Genomic DNA, 20444 nt, shown 5'->3' with positions numbered 1-20444 from the left:
CAGGCAGGATCTCCCCGCTAACTAGGTGGGTGTTTCATGCAAACATTTCCAGCCTTTGCAAACGCGTCAAATGGTAGGGGTGGCTAGTGGGGTGCAATGGGAGCCTCCACAAATTGGGCCAGTTTGCCATTGCCTCTCGTAATGGTAACGTTGGGACTGGAGGATGAAAAGGTGCCATGTGCTTACCTGAGACTCCTGCCGTACATTGGCCTCCTCCCCTTCCTTCTCAACCTCTTCCTTGCTCGGTGACCTGGATACAAATTTGTTTTTGTTCACAGATTCCTCCACCAGCTTTTTTTCCGACTCTTTCATTATTTCCAGGGTCTCTTGCGTCGTGTTGCTGTTAGACATCTTCAGTGCAATGCAGTGTAGCGATGGGCACCTGCAGGAAGAGAGGAGATGGGGCAGAGAGAGGGGAGTCAGGATGACCGGAGAGATCCAGTTCACAGCTTGGCCTCCTGCACGATTTGCTCCCAATTTGCCCTGTGGGATGGCCCTGCTCCCTCCTTAGCTCAAATGCCCACAGGGACATCCCTATGATACTTCCCATGCAGTGCTTCCCCTCGGTGCAAGTAAGAGCACCCAGGATTCATGCCCAACTTCCTGTCGCCAGCTGGTTCCCTACCCCCACCCTCCTCTCGGATGCAGTCCCATTTTGCCAACAGCATGCTCAAGCCAGAAACTTGCCGACTGCTGTCGAGCAGAAGCTACGGGGTTCTCTCTGTAACTGGAGGCGGGCTCGAATTAAGACAATCCTGGGCATGCCTACGGGCACTTCAAAGCCCAACCCCTATTCTGTGGCTCGTGCCCCACCCTCATTCCGTGGCTCTGCCCCCGCACCCCTCCATCATGTAATAGCAGCAGCAGGGGTCAGACACACATCTGTTGTCTTCTAAACTGGTAAGGAGCCCAATCCCACCACTCCAGACCTCTCGGCAGACTAAGCTCTGCCCCAGAGGAAGGACTCCACCTCCACCCATCCAAGCAGATGGCTGTGGGGCAGGGATCCCTGCCGACGCCACCCAGCAGAGCTACGATGGGGTGATGGCAGAGAAGGTGCGCCCCCCAGAGCCTCATCTGCTGAGGCAGCGCCCCCCAGAGCAGCGGGTTTGAATGAAAGCTAAGATGCTGATGTAACCACATGATTCCAGGTGGCCGGGCCTGTAGTGCTTAAACCTTAATCCAGCACTGACTGGAGGCATGAATCCCTTGACGTCCAGAGGATCACCCTTAGAGGGCCTCCAATACACACAATCCAGCTCAGTCCACCCAGACACGCACCACCTACGCTGTAGAACACGGTCATCGGCGCTAGGCAAACCGGCTTTATTTCACTCATCGCCATTTGCTGCAGCGATTCCCTGAAGGCGCAAACACACTTTCGACAGACGTGTCGTTTTGCTGGCAACTTCACAAGGTGCATTGAGGGTAAACTGAAATGCCGCTAATGCAAAGCACACCCCATGGCCTAGTGGATAGGGAGTGGGACGCAGGAGACCTCGATTCAATTCCTGTCTCTCACTGGCCTGTTGGGTGAGTCACTTAAAAATCACTTCATCTCCCCGTGCCTCAGTTTTCCCCTCTGTAAAATAGGGACAATGATACTCACCTTCTTTGTAAAGTGCTTTGCGAGCTATGGACCAAAAGAGCCAGGTGCGATTATTAGTATTAGGTGGAGATTTACTTTTCCTGCCTGCTTAAACTTTCTCAAGAGATCAGTTCAGAAAGTCGTCTCTGAACTTGCAGTTTCGAAGAGACCAGAGGCAGCATGGGCAGGGCCCAGTGTATTCCAAAGCCACGTCGCCCCCTTTCCTGCAGAATTTGCTACAGACGCTTTTGATTGACAACATGCAGACAGCCTGAAGCAACAGAACTGATGGAAGAGTGTAATGCTTCCAGTCATCAAAGTAGATGTTAACTCTGAAACCTAATAACAATTTAAGTCAACTTTGTTAAATGGGTAGGTAATGAAGCTTCAGAGCAAATAACTTGAACAGGCTTCGTCTAAATTTGGGGGTGTATAAATCACCCACGAAGGACGACAATGCTTCTGAAATATTGTGGCTGCATTTGCAGTATACAGCCTGATATCTGTCCTACTGATATACTGGAAGGGGATATACAAATGGGAATGCTGGCTTAAAAGGCACAGAACATGTCTGCACTGGGACTGAGACTGCTTGAATACAAAAAGCCTACATTTAAAACCTAAAGAAGAGCTCTGTGTAGCTAGAAGGGTGGTCTCTTTCACCAACAGAAGATGGTCCAAGAAAAGACATTACCCTCACCCACTTTGTCTCTCTAATATCCTGGGACCAACATGGCTACACCACTACTGCAAAAAGCTAAAAAAATGTAAGCTTAGAAACTGGATGCACAGCTGACGTTTATCCACTTGTTTTAATAATCGCTTTGGCAGAACGTGGCTGAAAAAGAGTCAAATACAACAAAGATTTATTGACTGTTGGCTCTGCACGGGAATTGATAATATTCACTGGCTAATTCAGCCTCATTCCACTTTAATTTGTAGCACTGCTGAACATGGAACACAGGTTTCACTTTTATTGCAGCTACTGGCCTGGCAATACCAAACATTTAAATACTAATCACTAGCCTGAGTCCAGGAACAATTTCCGCGTCCCAAGCCCAAGAGGGAGAGCGTTTTACGCCTGTTATTTATTTATGCAGGAGATGTGGAAGGTTCTAAATTAACACGCTAATCCATCTTTCATTTCACAGCTACCCTCCCCTAATAATGTCACAGTTACTGGTTCAAATTCATTCTGGGGGGGGGATATTGGGGAAAGGAATCTGGCCATCAGGACAATGGCCATTTTATAAGCAGGCTCCTGTTGAGTTTGGCGCTGGGTGAAAACGCTGAAAGATAACTGCTGATCCTTCTGGCAAACGCAGGCCAGAAATCCAGAGGCAAAGGTTTCGGGAATTCATGTGTAATGGAAGCTCTCTGTGAACCATAGAAGGGACCTCATAGGTCATTTAGTCCAGTCCCCTGCACTCAAGGCAGGATTATGTAATAACTAGACCATCCCTGACAGCTGTTTGTCTAACCTGTTCTTAAAAACCTCCAATGATGGAGATTCCACCACCTCTCTAGGCAATTTGTTCCAGTGCTTAACCACCGACAGTCAGGAAGTTTTTCCTAATGTCCAACCTAAACCTCCCTTGCTGCAATTTAAGCCCACTGCTTCTCGTCCTATCCTCAGAGGTTAAGGAAAACACGTTTTTGTCCTTTTCTTTTGTAATAAGCTTTTATGTACTTGAAAACTGTTATCATGCCCCCCCTCAGTCTTCTCTTCTCCAGACGAAACAAACCCAAGGTTTTCAATCTTCCCTCCTATCTCATGTTTTCTAGACCTTTAATCATTTGTGTTGCTCTTCTCTGGACTTTCTCCAATTTGTCCACATCTTTCCTGAAATGTGGCGCCCAGAGCTGGATGCAATATTCCGACTGAGGCCTAATCAACACGGAGTAGAGCGGAAGAACTACTTCTCATGTCCCAGAATGATGTTCACTTTTTTTGCAACAGTCTTCACTCATATTTAGCTTGTGATCCACTATGACCCCCAGATCCCTTTCCGCAGTACTCCTTCCTAGGCCGTCATTTCCCATTTTATATGTGTGCAACTGATTGTTCCTCTCTAAGTGGAGCACTTTGCATTTGTCCTTATTGAATTTCATCCTATTTACCTCAGACCCTTTCTCCAGTTTGTCCAGATCATTTTGAATTTTAATCCTGTCCTACAAAGCACTTGCAGTCCCTCCCAGCTTGGTATCATCTGCAAACTTTATAAGTGTACTCTCTAGGCCATTATCTAAATCACTGATGAAAGTATTGAACAGAACCAGACCTAGGACTGATCCCCGGGGGACCCCACTTGTTATGGCCTTCCAGCTTGACTGTGAACCACTGATAACTACTCTCTGGGAATGGTTTTCCAATGCAATTACAAGCTAGGACGTTGGCAGAGAAACTCTAGGCTTGCATGCAAAACTAGGAGTATCATTTATTATTAATTATTTGTACAACAGTAGCACCCAATTGACATCGAGGCCACATTGTGCTAGGCACTGTACACACAGGGTTTGTCTCCACTGCAATCTGAGGGTCAGTGCACCTTGGGTAGACATACCAGCCCTAGCATGGCTAAAAATAGCTGCGTAGATGCGGCAGCAGGGATTTCTGCATTGGTCAGCAACACAAGTGCATAGCTAGGGTCTGGATGGGCTCCTACAGCACCACATCTACACTGCTGCTTTTAGCCAGATACAGCTAGGTTGGGTACATTTACCTGTAATCAGCGGGCACTGCAGCAGAGATACACCCACACAAAGGGCGGGATAAAGGAAGAATTAGTATTGCAGGATTTGGCGTTTTTTTAAGCTACAGGATTTAAATGCCAGCTCGATCCACTTGGCTGCCAGTGCAGTGGTTTCCAGACCGTGCAATTCCAGGAAAATCCTCCATGTACCAGGAGCTCTGTAGCACTCCAAGGCAAGAAAGCCGCAAGGAAACCGAGCCAAGCTCTCTGGCTGGACCTTAAGAACCAAAGTGAGCCACAAGTAACAAAGGGCAAACGTGCTCCAGTTGGGTCTTAAGTCAGTTTCAACCTTGTCCTTGATTTGTACCCATGTCAGTTTCAGACTCGAAGTTCCTATGTACTAGAGCAAAAGCGAAATGGCATGACTGAAACTGGGGTGTGCTGAAAACTGTAAGCTACCAATTTGACATTCCAGGGTTTTCCTGATCCTCCTTGCAGCCTTGGGAGCTTGCACAGTCAGTCTGCAAAGAGCCAGCTTAGAGCAAAGGGGAGTGATTGGGCCTCTCTGTTTTAGGGAGCAGCCTGCTTTGTCACACACTGTTTCTGGGTTCTTGTGTGTTATAATTCTGAATTTGAAGAAAGGAGTTGGGTTATGTTATAACCTTCCAGTGACTGTAAATTGCCCTCTTTTCACCGGCCCCTGGCAGCCAAGAGTGCAGAATTGCCTAGGCACAGATCTGCCCCAGCCATGCCCCACTCCCCCACTGGAGCAGCTTGTTGGGAAAACAAAGGAAGGTAGCGGAGGAGAGGCAGGCTGCTGCTGAAGGGACTGAACCTTCCTGACTGCTGCATGCACAGTATCACCAGTGATGTTATGTGGCTGACGTCTCCATCTGGGGCTCTGGATGTTAAGATGGGCACTAAGGGGATGCTGAGGGGAGAGCCAAGGCACCTGTTATTGCCGAGAAAGTAAATAGTCCCAGAGGCCACTGCCTTGTTGTGGTAGGTTTCATTTCGAAGCAGGAAGGCTACAAAAAAACACCAGCAACTTTCTAGGCAGCATGCCAAAGAGTGGCAAAGTGAGGATTCACGAGTTCAGCTAAGGTTCTCTCCTCACCGAGAGGCAGCAGTGGAATAAGTCACTACCAGAGATCCCAGCCCATGTCTAATGCCATGCCCCCTGCAGCCAGCTAGCTGGCACCGGCTCTGCACAGCCCAGGCTATCAGTTCTCTGCCTGGTGCAAAGCTCTCAGGCCCAATCTGTCGTTCCAGCCAGCGAACAGCCACTACCAAAGGCCGATGCAGAAGAGGGTCTGAAAGCGATCTGGAAAACGTACTGCAGGCTCCCAGCCAAGGGACCTGCAAACCACCCTGCCCTGCACACAACTCGCATGTGTCCATGAGGAGCCGTTCAGGTCTGACTTTCTCATGAGGGGCACAGGCCGGAGGTGAGGTCTGCCTGAGCCTGCTGTTATTTACTAGTGTTAAAGAGACACCTTTTTGCATAGGATGGATTGGTAACACTCCCCAGCCAATCACCACAAGGACTACAACAGTCTGACACCAGCTTCCTTTGGCAGGTGTCACCTGGAGGAGATTGGGGGGGGGGGGGGCAGGGGAAAGGCGATTCCCTCAGGTGTTTTCCTCCTGCTGGAAGGTTCCAACAGACCAAGGGCATTTGCTCAAAAGAACAGAATCGGTCTCCAAAGTGACGGCTATGCCAAGCGAGCTGTGCCATCACAGCCCAGGCTTGATAACGGACATGACCAGCTCAATCAGAGCCCCTCCTTCCACCAACTATGCCTCCCTCATGAGAGGGAGACGTTACTTGATTTCGAAGTTCAATATCCTTCCACGGGAGCTGGAATTCTGTTGGGGTCGCAGGCATGCAGGAACCAAGCACAGCACCTCCGGAGCACTGGGCTGCACAACCAGGAACTCAGCCCCTTCGCATTCTTGATCTGGAAAAAACGCGGGGAGAGGGTGGCTCTGTGATCCGTAGGGGCAGTTTAGAGGTCAGGACCCTGCAGTGGCAAAAGGAGACCTCCTGGGCAGTTTGGCTGGATAGTCTGTAGCCTGGCACTTTATTTCCAAGGGGAAACATCTGCACTTAAATACGCGAGCAAATAGTCTGCAAAAGCCACCCCACTGCAACAGAAACATCTCCCCCCACCAGCAGCGTATCCAGGTGAAGGACAAGGGGGCGGAATCTTGGCCCATTTGTATCAGAGGGAGGAGGGAGTCTGCTACATATGTCTCATTCACAAAAGATCAGCATGTTTATAGCCATTAACCATACAAAAAACAACCACCCCACCCCAAAACCCGAGTCCTCTAGCATCTCTCCTCTGCATGCAGATTCAAAGCAGAGACATTGTGTTCCGCTGGTGCGTCTCACTAAAGCCTCTTCTAGAAGAGGTTTCCTTTCTGTGTGAATGAATCAGCCCCGCTCCCCCAGGACACGCGTGGGAGGCAGCGTAGGAGGTGGCTGACATGATCCGCTGTGACAACCAGCGACTTGCGGAGAAAGTGAAAGTTCGCAGGGCTGGGTGGATGCACGGGGGTGGGATGGGGAGCGGGATGGGAAATGGGGGGGAATGGGAGGGGCGGTGCTGAGCTGCTCCTCACAAGGGAGATGAAATGATTACGTAGATACATCATCAGGGAAGCCACAAAATCTGGGTCAGGAGAGAATACAATGAGCAGCAGGAGGAGAGGGAGCTGCTGTCAAAGTTTTCAGTTTGGTTTTGGGAGCTGGCAGGGTAAACAGGCCAGCTAAGGCGGCAGCAGCAGGGTCCTTCATGTATGCCTGTCTGGGGTGGGGGTAGGTGCACATTTACAGATACTGCCCCCCTCCCTAAGACAGCAATAAACTCCATCCCCTCTTACAGCTAGTAATGTCCTGCCGGTCCCTGCTGCTGCTCACCAGGGGTTCTCTGAGCACTTTGCGAACGCCAATAAACGACATTCAATCCATGCCAAAGAACCACCTCCCATGGGAGGCAGGCCCAGTCTGATTCTCATTTAACACGTGGGGAAACTGAGGCACAGAAGTCACGTGACTTCCCTCACATTATCACACAGCAAGTCAGTGACAGAGCCAGGCTCTCCCAGCCCCTTGTTCTGAACGCTAAACCAGGGCGGAAAGGATGTGAATCAGAAAGAAGTACTTCAGCATTTACTAGTTTGGAGGGGCCCAGTTTGCAGGGAGTGGCAGGAGATGACATATAAATGGGATCAGTTAGACTTGTTTCTTACTGGGCTTACAGTGATGGGTTCACATCAGATTCTGCAAGTTACTTCATGGCTGGAAACTTGCCTTGTTTCCTTGTCCCGGGCCAAGAATGTGGTGCTAGGGGGATTTTAGGGAACTCGGATATCTCCACAGATTTCAGTTTACAGCATCGAATACTGAACTGTTCAGTGCAATCCAGCTTCTGCGTGTTGCGTCTGTCCAACAGCCTTCAACGCTTTCCAGAGCAAACGCAAAGAGGAATCAAGAGCTGTAGGGGTGAAACATTGTCAAAGGAGATGGGGTAAAGAGGCATTGAATAGTTCAGGCAGACACACAGCAGGAGGCTGCAAAGGAGAAGGCTCTCACGCCAGCCATGGTGAGGCGGCAGAAAGGAAGAGAGAGACGGCTTGATGCCAGATGTCGGATACAGGACCAGAGATGGGAGCCATGGGACTGGCTGGGAAAGGCCCCAGCGAGGTGTGTTTAAAAAAGATCGCTTTGACAGGATCCTGAAATGAATGGGAAGCCAGTCAAGCTGTCTGACAGGAAGGTGTTCGTGCTTTCTGGGTGTATGAGAGAGGAAAGGTGGCAGCATTCTGCACCTGCTGGAAACCAGACAGCGGGGACTCCACTGCAAGAAGCTAAGAAGCCCAATGGAAAGTAGGGCTTGTCCCGCTGCTCTGGAGTGCGGCATCTTGGATTCTCCATTGCTTTAGGGCCAATGCAGTAAGTTGGCTGGGCCATTCAGCACACTTCTCCTGCATGCACGGAAAATGCTCAACCAGGTTTCAAAAACTAAACTCATGCACACAAGATTAGCCAGTTATTATTTTCAAAGGATCAAGTAGACCTTAACATGTGGTGGCAGGGGGTGGAGGGATCTTTCCAGGGCTTTTAACTCTCATTTCTCTTCTGTGTTACTCTTGTAATTATTTTTGCCTTCACAGGCCCGTTACGGACCAGCAGAGCCGATTCTTCGCACCCAGACCTAGCCTACGCTTCTGGCTGTGTGGTAGGAAAATGTTGTTTCCAGGACAGACAGGACTGTAGCCACCAGATGCCAAGGAGAAAGCCTGGTACTTCTGTAAGAACAGCTGCTTTGGCTAACCAGGAAATAAAAACACATCCCTTTAAAAGGGGATCCTTGGAAATAAAACAGAGCCAGCCATTCCTTTGGAAGAGCGAAAATGCTCAGAAATATGCAACCCACATGCCAGCAGCTTATCTGCTACCGCCTCAGCGCTGGAAAGACTGTACACATGCCAGCCCAAGCAAGCAGGCAATCAAAAGTTTGGTGCTGAAGCCCGGGCAGTCGGGCTGTAAGAGTTTGTTCATCCAAAGGCAGCTTTGCTAGGGAAACTGATGCCCAACTGCAATGAGAAAAAAACAAACCCTCCAACAAACCTTAAGAGAGACGAGAGAGAGAGAGAAAAAAATCTCCTCCTTTGCCCCAGGATGTTATTTCATAGCTCTATATAAGGCTTTGGTATTAATGTCGCATATCACTGAATAAATACACCCTGCAAGGTTAAATGACGACATTCTCCCGTTCTGCTTGCTCACTGGCCTCCGGGTCGGCCAATCTGAATCACGGCTCCATGGCAACAGGCTCTATCACCATGAGCAACTCGACAAGTTTTTTTTATTTAGCAGTTTAAAAAAAAAAAAAAAAACAGAAACTGCTGCAAATGTCTGTCATGTAACCGTTTGCACAGGAAGGAGGCGGGCAGCAGAGAGACACACAGCACGCTGCAAATCTGAGGCACTGGAAAAGCATCTGTTCCACTGGCGAATGTACTGCCCGCCGCTGAAAGCTGGGTTTAGCAACAGCAATATTAGCAACATTTCCTTCAGTTTCCCACATTGCAGCCACTGGTAAAACTTTCACTGTGGCAAAATTCAACTAGAACGTGCATCAAGAGGCTGTTTTGGAGAACTGCTGTCTTCAGCCGGCTGTGGCACCGATCGTAAAGGGCTCACCCCCAGCCCTCTGTACAAATCAAGCCTTATTTGGGCAGCACAACGTACCAGGAAACGACTGAAGCAAGAGCTTGAAAGCTAATGAGAGAAGTGCCCTTATAAGACGCCTTTTCTGTCCCATCCGCCTGTCTTCCTTCCTTAAAAAGAAAGGAGAGTTTCCACCAACAGGGAGCGGGGTTGGATGAAGGAGGAATATCCCACTACATTAGAAAGCTTCGGAGCATCATTCTGAAAGAAGGCAAACACCCCGGTTGTCTCAGTGCAAAGCCTTGGAAAAATGACCTATTTGGTGACATAGCCAAGATTTTCTCCACCTCTTCTGAACCCCTCTCCTTGTTCTTTTATAGATGTTTGAAAACCAGCTCTTTAAGAGATTGTGTGCCCGGTAAAAAGATGGAGGCCAGATGTCCTCCACGGCACAGGCTCCTGTTACTTAATCGTCGCTTTAAGTCTGAGTGGCCCCCATGACGACAAGGTGGATACTTTGGAAATTATACTGCAGAGGGTTACGGCTTCAGATGGCAGAATGAGCCGCAGGGGGTGGAGGACGGCTTGTTATATAAGTGCCTATAGAAATCACAAGTGAGGGATGGGAAATGCAGCTGATCTAAGACATCTAGGAAGAGATTTAAGCTTTCCATGAGAAGTCAATAGGTTTCCAGCATCCACTGAGAGGAGCCATAAGTTAGATATCATGCGAGTGTATTGGGGATCAGATTTCCTATTCCCCAACTGCACTTTCTACGTCCCTTTCATCAAAGGGTAGCACTCACATCTCCCTAGCTCCAGTGTTCCATCTTTCTCACAAATGATGCTATTGTGGACGGGGGAAATGCTGGGGAAATCAGCTTTATTTCCACAATGTAGGCCTTGCGCCTCTTTAGTGCAAAGCCTCGGTCTGAGCAAAGAAGCCCCACTGGCCCCTCTACAGACCCTACATTTGCTGCTTACGCTGCGGAGGGGGCAGGAAGCAATGGGAAGCTAGATGTGACCCAAGAGGACATGTTCATTTCTAATGGCTGTGTTCCTTGGTGTAACATGTAGGACATCCGACTCCCAAAATTACTGGATGGCCACGAAGGCATTACACACTGCATGGGTAACAGAGATACCAGCCTCCAGCCAACCGCGCGGTGGCTGGGCCCCCCCATCTAGGAATGCTTACCAGCATTTAACCCTTCAATACCCAGGGTTGTCAGCAGTCTCCCCTCCCACGAGTTCATTCTGTACCAGGAAATCCAGTGTCTTTCCACCCACGAAGAGTTAATCTGAAGTGACTGGCTGACAGAACGCATAAGACTCTGAACCTCCGAGCCCCTACAAAAATGTTACAGCTGCACAGTTCCATTAAGCAGAGCCCTGCTTCCTTTCATCTAGCAAGCTGGGGCACATCTTGAATCCATCTTTGTACAGATTACGTACTGAGGCAGAAGAGATGAGCTCTGATAACGTTACGCTGGAGAGACAGGACAGAGCAGTCGCTCTTCCCAAATGCTGATAGTCTGACTATGCCCCACAGGGCGGTCCTCTTCCACAGGTGTCAATCGCCTGCTTAATTAATTAGCATGACAACCAGGGATGAGGTGCATGATGGGAAGTGCCAAAATTATTGTCACGATGGCTCTTCCTGGTTACGCGTTAAACACATGGATTCGTATTACTTGGAATAACTCAAGTGATGTAATTTTGTGAAAATAAACGATTTCTGTTACCTGGATCAATGCAAGCACTAAGAATCAGGACAGATGTTAACTTGCTGCTCGTGTAATCCATACTCTGACATTCCCAGCATCAAGGCTGCTAAAAGAATCTTCTTGTGATACAAAGACAGCAACTGGGCCACAACCATAGAGGGGTTTGCCACATGCATTGGTACTCGAGCACAAGGGGGAACCAATAAATATAGAGCATAGTTGTCCTGTGGGCTAATGAAAGTCAACTTTTGGTAGCCCATCAATTCACAGCCAACCACGTATCGGATGGAATAATAGTTTAACCAAGTTACTAGCTACTGCACTTGTTCAGAGTCTGTCATCCTGTGAATTGTAAAAGCTACTGAGGATGTGGCTGGGAAGCTTGGCACAAACCACGGTTCCTGGACCTACACGTGTTTTCAAAAGGAAATTTTAATACAGAGATGAGCTGCATGAGTTAAACAGCAGATTGCAAATTCCCCAGAGCAGGGGAAAAGTCTCACAGGTGTGCAAAATACCTTACCCTCTTAGGGGCTGTATAAATATATAATAACGATTATTCCCTTGCTGGAAAATAGACAGCAGCAAGTATACAATGCATGTATTGAATCGTTACATTCATTGCCCCAAAATAAATATTTTTAAAAGCTATTTGAAGTACGTCTACACTGCAAAAAAAGATCCGCATCAGCGAATCTCAGAGCCTGGGTCAACTGACTCAGTCTCATGCTACAGGGCTAAAAATAGCGGTGTAGATGTTCCCGCTAGGGCTGGTCCCTGGGCATTCAGACCCACCCTCTCATCGGGTTTCAGAGCCCGGGCTCCAGCCCTAGCAGAAAGGTCTACATTGCTCTTTGTAGCCCTGTAGTGCAAGCCCCGGGAGCCCGAGCCCGTTGACCTGGGCTCTGAGACTCGCTGCCGTGTAGACGTACCCTTAGACAGGGGTTACCGCTGCTGTTCATTTCACGGTCAACTCATAAAAACGCGAGGCATACAGGGAGCGTGCAGAAAAGCAATGTGGCAGCAGCCGAGCCATCTCAAGCTGCAAACTCATCAGCCCTCACAAGACAAGCAGCGTCAGGCTTGGACAGCATGTGCATGGGGGACACACACACACACACACACCCCTCCCTTAGGCAGGCAGAAGCTCTGTAGGGAGAGGTGGAGGTGCTCCTCCATTTGGGTCAGCATTATCCATTTGATCACTGATAACACTGTAAAGGTGCAAAACCGCTGGACCCCACATGGTGTTGGAGGCTGCTGGAGCTGTCAACCTTCGGATATCGATCTAAGTTTTTCTCTCGTGCCGGTCACTGTGCTATCTGAACACTAAGACAGACTCAAGGATCTGAGCGCATGCAGTCATACGAGTTCCCATGGTGCTTTTCACAGGGTGTAAAATTCCAAATTCTGCAACTCCATTCTCGTTCCTAATTCCCCTGCAGTTTTCAACTCAATGCTGGCTCCTTTGTCACTTCCTGTCCCGAACAGTCATTGTAGTATTCCCGTACACCTGCACACAGCCAGCTTACGTTCCAGAGGGGGCTGCATTTCAGTGGCAAGACAATTCCCTTGAATATCTTCGTTTTTAAACTAAGGGCTGAAGAAAAGATGACAGGCATGGAGGAGCACACGGTTTGGACAGACACAGCCTTTAGGGAAGGATTTATTCAAGGGATACTCTACAGCCTAGTAAACAGGAAAGGATAGAGGTTGATAAAGTACAGATAGGATCTGAAGAGAAACAATCAATCAAACAAGAGTCCCATTCAATTACATCACATCGAGGCAGATAACTACATATTGACAACTTTTCTAAATGCTTGTATACAAATGCAAGAAGTCAAAATGCTAAGATGGGTGAACCTGAGTGCCTGGTATTAAATAAGCATATTGATAAAACAGGCTTCACAAAAACTTGGTGGAACAATGAAAATCAATGGGAGACGATAACGCCAGGGTACAAAATATATAGGAATTACAGAGCAGGTCGCACTGGCGGGGGAGTGGCACTACCTGTGAAAGAAAGCATAGAGTAAAATATAGTAAAAACCTTAAATGGATCAAACTGTGCCACAGAACCTCGATGGACAGAAATCCCCGGCTTGACTAATTCGAGTGCAGCAATAGGAGTGTACTACTGACCACCTGACCAGGATGGTGACAGTGATTCTGAAATGCTCAGGGACATTAGAGAGGCTACAAAAACAGGCACCCAATAGTAATGGGAGATTTCAACTATCACCCAATTGACTGGGAAAATGTCACCCCAGAACGGGATGCAGAGGAGAATTTCTAGACACAGGTTCCAGGAGTAGCTGCTCCAAGAAGCAACAAGGGGAGAGGCAGTTCTTGATTTAGTCCTACATGGCGTACAGGAGGGGAATATAGCTGAACCGCTCAGTGATAGCGACCATAATGTAATTAAATTTAACATCCTTGTAGGGGGGGAAATACCAGAAGAACTCACCACAGTAGCCTTTCACTTCAAAAAGGGGAACTGCACAAAAACGAGGAAGCCAGTTAAAGAGAAATTAAAAGGAGCCGTCAGGAGAGTGAAATACCTGCAAACTGCATGGAACCTAAAAATGCTATCAGGGCTCAACAGAGTAAAAGAGGTGGTTGGAGACACAAAGACATCCTTTAAATACTAGACGTCAAATCCTACTGAGGAAAATAGAAAGGATCTTAAGCTCTGGCAACTCAAGTGTAAAAGTATAATTAGGTAGGACAACATTTTTTTTTTTGAAGAGCAACTAGCAAGAGACACACAAACTAAGAGCAAAACTTTTTTTTGAAGTACATCAGAAGCAGGAAGCCTGCCAAACAACCAGTGGGACGATTAAGATGCTAAAGGAGCACTCAAGAAAGACGAGGCTGTTGCAGAGAAACTAAATGAATTCATTTGATGGGTCTTCACGGCTGAGGATGCGAGGGAGATTCCCACACCTGAGCCATTCCTTTTCGGTGACAAATCTGAGGAACTGGCCCAGATTGGAGGTGTCAGTAGAAGTGGTTTTGGAACAAATTGATAAATTAAACAGTAATAAGTCAAGAGTTCTGCAAGAACTCAAATGTGAAATTGCAGAACTACTAACTGCGCTATGTGATCTGTTGCTTAAATCAACCTTTGGCAGATAGCGAATGTGATGCCGATTTTATTTAAAAAAGGAAAAGCGGCGATCGTGGCAATTACAGGCAGATAAGACTATCTTCAGTACCAGGCAAACTGGTTGAAACTACAGTAAAGAACAGAATTATCCGACCCACAAATGAACGTGATATGTTGAGGAAGAGCCAATACGGCTTTTGTAAAGGGAACTCATGCCTCACCAATCTATTAGAATTCTTTGAGAGTGTCAACAAACATGTGGGAAAGGGTGAGCCAATGGATATAGAGTACTTGGACTATCAGAAAGCCTTTGACAAGGTCCCTCCCCAAAGGCTCTTAAGCAAAGTAAGGAATCATGGGATAGAGGGGCGGTCCTCGCATGGATCAGTAACTGGTTAAAAGATAGGAAACAAAGGATACGAATAAAAGGTCAGTTTTCACAGTGGAGAGAGGTAAATAGCAGGGTCCTCCAAGGATCTGTACTGGGACCTCTGCTGTTCAACATATTCATAAACGATCAGGAAAAAGGGGTAAACAGTGAGGCGGCAAAATTTGCAGATGATACAAAATTACTCAAGATAGTTAAATCCAAAGCAGACTGCGAAGAGTTACAAAGGGACCTCACAAAACTGGGTGACTGGGCACCACAATGGCAGATGAAATTCAATGTTGGTAAGTGCAAAGTAATGCACATTGTAGAAGATTATCTCAATACACATACAAAATGATGGGGTCTAAATGAGTTATCACTCAAGACAGATCTTGGAGTAATTGTGGGGATTTCTCTGAAAACATCTCCTCAATGTGCAACTGCAGTCAAAAAAATCTAACCGAATGCTAGGAACCATTAGGAAAGGGGCAGGGAATAAGACAGAAAATATCACAATGCCACTATATAAATCCCACACCTTGAATACTGAGTGCAGTTCTGGTAGACCCCTCTCAAAAAAGACACATTAGAACTGGAAAAAGTACATAGAAGGGCAGCAAAAATGATTAGGGGCATGGAACAGCTTCCATATGAAGAGAGATGAAAGAGACAGGAACTGTTCATATTAGAAGAGATACAACTAAGGGGCGATATGATAGAGGTCTATAAAATCATGAACGCTGTGGAGAAATGTAGAAGGTAGCATTATTTATCCCTTCAAATAACATAGGAACCAGGGGTCAGCCAAAGAAATGAATAGGCAGCAGGTTTTAAATAAACATAAGGAAGTCCTTCTTCACACAATGCACAGTCAACCTGTGGAACTCACTGCTGAGGGACATTGTGAAGGCCAAAAGTATAACTGGTTTCAAAAAAGAATTAGATCAGTTCATGGGAGATAGGTCCGTCAATGGCCAATAGCCAAGATGGTCAGGGACACAACCCCGTGTTCTGGGTGTCCCTAAACCTCTGGCTGCCAGAAGCTGGGACTGGATGACAGTGGCTGGATCACTCGATAAATTGCCTTGTTCTGTTCACTCCCTCTTAAGCATCTGGCACAGGCCATGGCCAGAGACAGGATACTGGGCGAGATGGACCATTGGTCAGACCCAGTATGGCCATTCTTATGTTCTGATCTCGCAAAGTGTTTGGGAGATCCCGCTGGATGGGAGAAGGTGCCACACCAGTGCGAGATTATTATTTTGATGGGATTAAGACGTGTACTAACCATCCAGACGCATGCCCGAAAATAGCCACTGCCGTGCGAACCCGCCTGTGGGAGAGGAGAGGACATTGCAGGGAGGCAGCATACGAGAGCGAGATGGCCAACAATGACAGGCAGGGACTCGAGCCATTTCCATGCCCCAGAACCAGAGCCACAAAGCCTGAGCTGGGCTTTTAGCAGATGGAAACTCGGCCAAACTCACGATAAAACGACACCTCTGCCAATCTGCTCATGTGCGGGGGGAAAGGTCGGCCAGAATCCCGCGTTTTTCTTCCCACAGCCCCAGATGGAAGGCTAGGGCTGGCAGGCGGTCCCCATTGAGAAGTTTGCAGCTCCTGCAGTGGCCAGGGTGGGGGGTGTCCCTGTGCTTCCTCCCTTAAGGAAGGAGTGTGCTGCTCTCCCACCCAGGCATCGTCTGGGCGTCCAGCAAACGCTGATCCATTGCACTGCCTTTCTTGTTCATTTCAGAAGGTGCAACTTACATCCCGAAAGCCAGGTCAGGATCTGGCCCTGTATTGCTGGGTCTAGGGAAATGGGGCTGGCGCACATTTTAAGCCTAATTGCAGTCTGGCTAGTTTTGCCCCCACAATGTTTTGGGGTGGGGCAGGGAAGCGACTTATCTCCAGGCTGAATTTGTACTTTATAAACCTCCATGAATAATGCAGGGATAACATCAACCTTCTGACGCCTAAAATGGTCTCAAGTGTGAACACAGTATTTAGCTTGACAAAGTGCCATTTAAATATAGGCCTCTGCAACAATAGAGCTCTTCTACCAAAGCACAGCAGCTTGAACTGGCTCGGTCACAGATTTCAAAGCACCTGGATTCTTCCAGAGCCGCGAAACACCTTCCTTTATTAAGTACTGAGCAACAACAAGAAATAATCATCCACAATCTTATCATCAAACCCAGTTTTAAACCCAGAGGCTCCACGAAAAGCAGAGCCAGATGCAAACTCCCTCTTAGCAGACCCTGTTGGTTCCCCTCACAGCAGGATGGACGGAGGTCAGGGAATAGGCTCAAAGAGGGAATAAAACACCTGGCACGTACAAAGCAATTTACTCGTCCCTTCATTTCTGTGCTCCCTTTCCTGCTACTGCCACAGTCCGAGGACATCACAGCCTGTTTCCATGGAAATGGCTGTCGTCACTCAATCTGGCTGTGAGATCAAAGGGAGGGGGAGGAGCTGACAGGGAAATCCCATTTCCAAATATGAATCTTTGGCTGGGAGGGAGGGATGGCTCAGTGGTTTGAGCATTGGCCTGCTAAACCCAGGGTTGTGAGTTCAATCCTTGAGGGGGCCATTTAGGGAACTGGGGTAAAAATCTGTCTGGGGATTAGTCCTGCTTTGAGCAGGGGGTTGGACTAGATGATCTCCTGAGGTCCCTTTCAACCCTGATATTCGATGATTCTATGATTTATACCACGAGTGGCAGGAAGATTCGCAAGCTAAAGAGGTAGCTGGGATACAGGATCAGCTGTGATGCATTCCGAGCGCCCAGTTCTCCAGGCTCCAAATTCCCTGAGCTACCTACAGACCGGCCTCTCAAACCTCCCTCGTATTAGTCCCAAAGTTACCTGCGCTCCACACAAATACGGCGCTCCCCTCACTTTTAGTGCTCAAAATTGTTAGACTCATTAAACTGTGGCACGGATGAGATTTTCACAAGCACAACCAACCAGTCAAGCATCTCACTCCCAGCAAAAGCCAGGATGATTTGGGTGCTTGACTCCCGCTGGTGTCTTTGATAACCTCTCCCACTGGGCCCCCCCATGGGCATTTTGTCTTAGCACCACAAACCACAAGAAACGTAACATGATAGGGTGGGGGTGGACTCACAGCTATGCATAAGCCTGACCAATGACATCCCTGCAGAAAATCCATTCCGAAAAGGTACCTGTTAGCCAGGGACATGACAGAGATTTCAAAGCGGAGCGCATAAACACTTGAGAGAAGACAATTCTACTCCCCAGGCCATAACACAACAAACTGCAGCAGCTCCTTATACTGCACCCACCACGGGATTGTCCGGCACTAGGTCTACGTGACATTTTTGATTCATTTTAAACTCCTAATGTCTCGGGTGCTTTGAATTTTTTCTCCCCTCTGAGATGTCAGATTTGTCTGGGATTTAATCAATTCTTTGCTATCTATAGCACTTTTCATGCAAGGATCTCAAAGCACTTTGCAGTTGTTATTATTTGTAATACCACAGCACCACCTGAGAGCCCCAGGCATGAGCCAAGACCCCACGGTGCTAGCACTGTACAAACCAGTGGATGGGTAACGCTTCCCCTCCTTGGAGAGGACCGCACAGGGGGACAGACACAGTCCCTGGCACTAGTCAGGAGTCACTCAAGCTTAAGGCCTAGTTACTTAGAAAACGGGATTGTTACGGTGGCCGTGACTATGCAAGATCGAGGACTTCACCGCGCTCGACCCTGCACAAACAGAGCGACACACGCGGTCCCTGCCCCAAAAGACCTTATGAGCTACATAGACCAGACAGACAAAGTGAAGGGAACCGTATTCAGCAAGCAGAGGCAACAAGGGGGTGGTTTGCCAAAAGAAGATGGGTTTAAATGATGCCAGAAAGAGGTATTTAAATCATATTCTATTAGGGTACGTCTACACTACGAGATTAATTCGAATTTAGATAATTCGAATTTGGGAAACAGATTGTATAAATTCAATTGTGCGCGGCCACACTAAGCACATTAATTCGGTTTTTAACCACATTAATTCGGTGGTGTGCGGCCACACTACCCCATTAATTTTAACCACATTAATTCGGTGGTGTGCAGCCACACTACCCCTAATTCGAATTAACAAAATCGATTTTGGTGCTACTCCGCTCGTCGGGGTGGAGTACAGAAATCGATTTTAAGTGCCCTTTAATTCGAAGTAACTGGCTCCGTTGTGTGGACGGGTTAAGGATTAATTCGGATTAACGCAGCTAAATCCGATTTAAAGTCGTAGTGTAGACCAGGCCTTAGTGGGGTTATAAGGTCTCCTCCTAAAGCACACAGGGATTTTGGGGTGAGAGCTTCCCCCCCCCCCTCCGCCTGATCTAAAGTCTTGGATTTGGGGGAGGAGGGGGGGAGACAGTTTAAAAAAAAAGAGGATAATTAAGATGGACATCAATGAGGAAGGACCAAGGTTTCCTCTAACTGTGGAAGCTGTAACTATCGGTAGCCAGCTCCTCCCCGGGTCGCGGCACAGGACAGATCTCTCCATATCACACCAATTCTCCTTCCCCATCACTGGCTATCACTGTGCTTGCTCACAGACCGGGGAACTGCCATCCCTGACGTCAGAGCAGCGATTAATGAGGGTTGTCCACCACAGGGGTTTCCTGAAAAGCTAGCAAGAAATTATCCACCTACTTTCTACAGTGTCAAGATTCACTAAGCCAGCTCGGCTCTGCATTGGGATTTCTTTAACCCTTCCGAAGCTGGAATGTCAGTCCCTGGCACGGTTCCCCCCCGCCAAGCGTCCTGTCTCCGTCAGACAGCCCCAGGCAGAATTCCCTCCATCTGAACCAACAACAGAAACAGACTATGCCAGCTAGAAAGACGCTTGCAAACGCCAGGTTGGCAGCTTGTTTCGGGAAAGGGAGAAGGGTGTCTTAGAGTAAATACAGCTTTTAACCCCTTCCTCCTTGAGAATCGAGCAGGCTTTCATGTGCCACGTCTGTGCCAATTGGAACTGTATGCTCAGCAAGGTAAAGACAACCGGTAGAAAGAACCAGCCAAGCTTCTACGTACCAATACTTGTACAGCCCTGATTCTGAGCAAAAGTTCACTGACTTCTTACCAGCTATTGAATGGGAAGATGCAAATGACAGACACGCACAGACTGAAGGCCAAACTTCATAGCGGCAACACTGCAGAAGATGCCTGGATAGCTTTCAATTAGGGGATTATACGGGAACAACAGGACTGGGGTTGAGTTAACCACAGTTGTTAAAACCTTCATGCTGTTTAAGCACCATATGAAGTGTGCCAGCCACTGATGAACTTTTGTTGAAAAAAAGGGTCTAGGGTCCAGCACCTGCTCATCCCCAAACCTCTCCCCTTCTAGGGCTACTGCTCCTACTTCATAATACTGTAGCAGAAGATCGCTCTTAGCCACTGGACATTTTAGGTAGCCACCACGTATCGCAGCAACTACGAATGACCAAGCCACGGATGTTTTCAAAGGAAGATGCAGAAAAGGAATAGATCAAGGAATAAAATCCAGCGCTGAGATGACGAGAGGGGGGGGAAAAAACAGCTGCAACTTTGTAATGCCAGGTCCGGGAGCTGGGTTTGAAAATGGAAGGGGAGTTGGGGAGGGGGGAAATAATCCCAGTCCCCCACCTCCTTGCTGAAAACCTAAGCGATTGCTGAAGTGTCACCATTCAAAGCAGCAGATGCTGCTGCGGTTTTCAGACCCTCCCGCTCCGGGTGATGCTCACAATTCTACATTCTGGGGCTTTTTCAA

The 20444-nt window shown here is 48.0% G+C and overlaps 1 protein-coding gene across 1 annotated transcript in view; it reads right to left on the bottom strand.

Annotated features, from left to right (window-relative positions):
* The window catches only part of R3HDM2 (R3H domain containing 2), a 106206-nt gene that overhangs the window by 45276 nt on the left and 40486 nt on the right, over window positions 1-20444 (bottom strand). Inside the window, exon 2 of the mRNA XM_026659275.1 lies at window positions 187-382. Coding sequence (XP_026515060.1) covers window positions 187-351 — 165 coding nt within the window. The 5' untranslated portion in view covers window positions 352-382. The remainder of the gene's footprint in view (window positions 1-186; window positions 383-20444) is intronic.

This window comes from Terrapene carolina, unplaced genomic scaffold (assembly GCF_002925995.2).
Source record: "Terrapene carolina triunguis isolate 2854851 unplaced genomic scaffold, T_m_triunguis-2.0 Scaffold616, whole genome shotgun sequence".
Classification (NCBI taxonomy): Eukaryota; Metazoa; Chordata; order Testudines; family Emydidae; genus Terrapene; species Terrapene triunguis.
This window is presented reverse-complemented; position numbering and strand designations above follow the sequence as displayed.